Here is a 4,165-nt window from a genome sequence, read left to right as displayed (position 1 = left end):
AACTGGCTACACTGACTTTGACTGCAGAGATCTGTCCTTCAAAAGGAAGCAGACAGCGTAAAAACCAAAATGAAACAAGCCAGTTCTACTTACAAGGTAGGCCAGTTTTTGGAAATGGAAAGTGACTAAAATAGTTTCCTAACATTTAAAGATAAATTATTCTCTGCAGTAACAGAGAACCCGGAGTTATAATTTCATGGTGAAAGACTATCCTTGATACTATGTGACCACACCAAACACTCCAGGAAAACAATGAACCAAGGCAGTTACCACACAAATGCTCAATTTTTGTTGTTCCTTGCTCTTTCATTACCCACTTACTCAGGAGAACCCATTTTAGAGCACCTATCCAAGCTAGTTAAGTGAACAGACAATACTTTGGAATTCAGACAATATCCTCCTTTTGGGGAAAAAGAACAGGTCTATCTAATAAAGTTCCATAATAAATTCAATGTCTGCAGAGTCCTTCCCAAGTTAATTTCCTTTCCTTGTTAGCCATTTATCATGTTTCATGTTACTCAAGATGCACAACATGAATTCACAGTATTATAATGTAATCAAACTTCACAGACTCTAACAAAGCACATACAGTTTCACCGTCTGGTCAGACATAAACATGACAAAAAAAGCCTATGAATCAATATATTAATTCTTAATCAAAACTCAGCACTACTATTATATCTAATAAACAATACAGCAGTTCTACATTGTCAGGATTTTTATATTTAAAGTAAGATACAATTATATGTTTCAAACTAAAAGTACTCCATGGAGAGTAATATAAGTAGCAGTAACGTTGGGTTATCAGAGCAGTTGACTGAACAGTCAAACATTTTATATCACCAAAGTGACATATTAAAACAGATAATTACCAATAGAAGTATCAGCTTTAATTCTTTTGGTCTGTATTGGAATACCAGCAGATATTCACTAACCAATGCACAGAGACTAGCTGCCGAACAAGCTCTTAAAGAAGACATGGTACATGAGAATAGCTTCTAAAATGCAGAGCAACATGAGAAAAGGTTTAGCAACAAGCTCAAAGCTAAAAGTTACTTCAGGATACACGTTATCTTATAATTGCAACTCAGACAACAAAGCCAACATAGCCAAAGACTCCCAGTTCACAATGACATTTACTCTCATGTGATTTAAAGCAACATCGAAGGTTTCAGGTAAATACAATTATTTACTTTGGGACAGTGAACTATCACCAGCAATTTCACAACTGCCAAAGAGGACATCCAGTACACCATTATAGCCTCTATCATTTAAATCAACATTTGACCTTGCTCATGACAGGATTCCCTGTATTTTGTGGTGGTATTCTTCCCTGTGTGGTAAACTCTTTAAGAGTTACTGGGTAAACCTCGCTTACCTTCAAATCACTTCATTTTTGTATTTGTGAGAGAACTAACAATATGGGGGTGTTGGTTCCAATAAAAGTTCTAAATTTCAATTTAAATGGTTAAGTCTACGAATACAGAATTGTTTCTGTTACCCAGTCCTCAACATCAGCATGCTTATGCGACTAGCTAAGCAAAACATTACTGTCTTAGTATACACCACTCTAAATTTCTGTTCATTTATAGAGCTGTACAATTAAAAATCACCTCCTTGCTCCCATTTGCAGTCAAAACCCATAAACCATTATCTGATTTGCTCAGGCAATAAATTGGGCAACCAGGCCCTTATATACCCAGGTTGAAACCACTTGCAATATGACTAGTGGCTTACATTTGAAGTGCGACATTTTTACTGTACGCTTACCTTGGGTTAACTTCAAGGTGATAATTACTTGCAATGGTGCTGATTTCAATTTTCTTTTTAGAAGGTGCCTACGTAGAAAGCAAGCACATTAAATTGTTATAAAAATCTGATTAAAAAAATTATCTTACAGGTTACAACTGGCTGGATCACAGGCAAACCAAAAGTCTCAAAGATCAAAGAACTGTTGAGACACTAGACTAATGCTTCTCATACCCCCACAACCCCACCTCCAAAGGAGGAGTACTGAGACATCATCCAGCCTGTAAAATAATAACAGCAATGATTCTTAGAGTAAAACAGAGCACATATTTCTGCATACTCCAGTTACTGAGTTTCACAACAAGAAATCTTGTTATTAGAATCAGCTGTTCAAAATAAGTGATACCTTGTCCCTCCAAATTAAAGTTTTGGAGGGAAACCCTCTGTACAAGTCTGAAGAGACTGTTTACTTCTCTTGGAAAAGAATTTAAAGTCTACACTTTGTTCAAAGAAAACACTAGTATTTATATCACCACTGAATTTGGGTCTGAACAGTTAAAAATATCCTATATTTCTACCATCCACTGCAAGTGTTATATTTGTTCCACTACTCAGAATTAAAAAGCAAGCATTAAACAACCTACTTATCAATAAAGCTTTCTGGCTAAGCCTTCAATAACATGGATTTTGAATGAATAAACATAACATTTTAATGATAATCAAGTAAATGACTAAGACCAAGGCAGACAGAATTTAAATAAGGTTTTTTTTGCTAATGCTGAAATTGTCACTATGGGAATGAGAAGTTAAAATTTGCATATATGCCAAAAAACAGTGCTAATAATTTTAAAAATTAGGGTTATTTTTACAGACAAATGAAATTCTATGCATATAATTGAGAGTTAGTCTATTACAACACATGCTACTGTCCAAACTGACCTGTAAAAAAACCCAAAACAAAACAAAATCCAAAACAAACACAACACAAAAACAACCAACCAGCCACAGAAAACAACAAAAAACACCCACACCCTCCTACTCATGAGGATCTAAGGAAAAAGAATATCTGGCAAAAGTGTTTGTTCATGTAACCAAACCAGTCTAACTAATTACATAAAAGAGATTGAAAACACTGAGTGCAAAAAAAAAATTATTTATAAAACTCAACTAAATATATATGCCCCACAGCAGAAATACATCAGTATACAAATATCCACATTACTTTTCAGAAAATAGGAGATTTATTTTTTTACCGTTATACTCTGATGCTCAATCCTCAGTTTTTCCACTCCTGCACCATACAATTCCCTTAACAAACAGGTTATTCTTGTCTTTTTTCCAGCTCCTGACGGTCCATACACCAACAGATGAGGGAAGTCACCACACTGAACCTGAACACAAAGCAAGACAATTAGTTAGCTACGACAACTTCTGCCTTATAAGAGCGTGTTCATCCTTCCATTCTCACTCATTTACATGAAATGACTTTTCCAGCTCAATCATAACATAGTACCTAGAATTAGAACTGCTGAATTCCTTTCCCACAGCAGTGCTTCCTACAGAACATCATATTTTTCTGAAGACCATATATAACTCATTTAACTCCAAACACCTCACCCCTCAAAAAAAAAAAAACTCCAAACCCCATACCCAATAAAAAACCACCCCAACATTTACATGCTTTCCAGGGTTTCGAGAGTGCCAACTACAATAAACACAAAGTAAAAAGGATAAAAACAAAGTTTAAAACAGATATACACATGTAGAATTACATATATATATATCCATATATATAATTACTTTGTTGTTTCATTTGCAAGCCTTCAATCTGGGCAAACAAGGAATAAATAGCCTGTATTCAAATGAAGTTAGGAGTTTGTTTATTGAAAAGCATGACCTAGAAGACATCAGACCAAACCCCACCGTCAGAATTTACATTAGTTAGAGAAACACGGATAGAGTGCATTAATCCAGCGGTCTAGTGAAGTCAGCACATCTGGCAGGGGAAGCAGTCTTTCAGCATCCAAGCAATTACACAGTCATTACTTTTACTCCCAGCTGCTCACCTTAAAAGCCTTCAGCTAACTTCAATTAAACAAGTCAAGCCCTGCTCTCACGGATACTGATCATTCTCAGCCAAAACCAGCATGAAGCACAGAGACACACCACTTCCGAAAAAGCCAAACCACCTATTTCCTCACAGTCTTGTCCTTAGGGGAAAAGCCAGGCTCCCGAGCAGAGCACGGTGCCCGCGGAGCAGTTTCCCACCGGCGGCGCCCGGCAGGGAAGCTCCTCCGAAGAACAGGGCCTGCACCGAGGGAGAGCTCCCAATCCCCGCCCTGCAGCCCCGCAGACGCGGCTTAAGGGCCGCGGAACCCCGTCTCCCGGAGGATCCCCGCTGCGGGGAGCAGAGGGG

The 4,165-nt window shown here is 37.5% G+C and overlaps 1 protein-coding gene across 1 annotated transcript in view; it reads right to left on the bottom strand.

The window, feature by feature from the left end:
• RFC3 (replication factor C (activator 1) 3, 38kDa) overlaps nt 1–3,140 on the bottom strand; it is a gene marked incomplete at its 5' end in the record, with an annotated part of 9,607 nt that extends 6,467 nt beyond the window's left edge. Inside the window, 2 exons of the mRNA XM_010087769.1 lie at nt 1,771–1,838; nt 3,003–3,140. Coding sequence (XP_010086071.1) covers nt 1,771–1,838; nt 3,003–3,140 — 206 coding nt within the window. The remainder of the gene's footprint in view (nt 1–1,770; nt 1,839–3,002) is intronic.
• Between the last annotated feature and the right edge of the window lie 1,025 nt (nt 3,141–4,165).

This window comes from Pterocles gutturalis, unplaced genomic scaffold (assembly GCF_000699245.1).
Source record: "Pterocles gutturalis isolate BGI_N339 unplaced genomic scaffold, ASM69924v1 scaffold25146, whole genome shotgun sequence".
Taxonomy (NCBI): domain Eukaryota; kingdom Metazoa; phylum Chordata; class Aves; order Pterocliformes; family Pteroclidae; genus Pterocles; species Pterocles gutturalis.
This window is presented reverse-complemented; position numbering and strand designations above follow the sequence as displayed.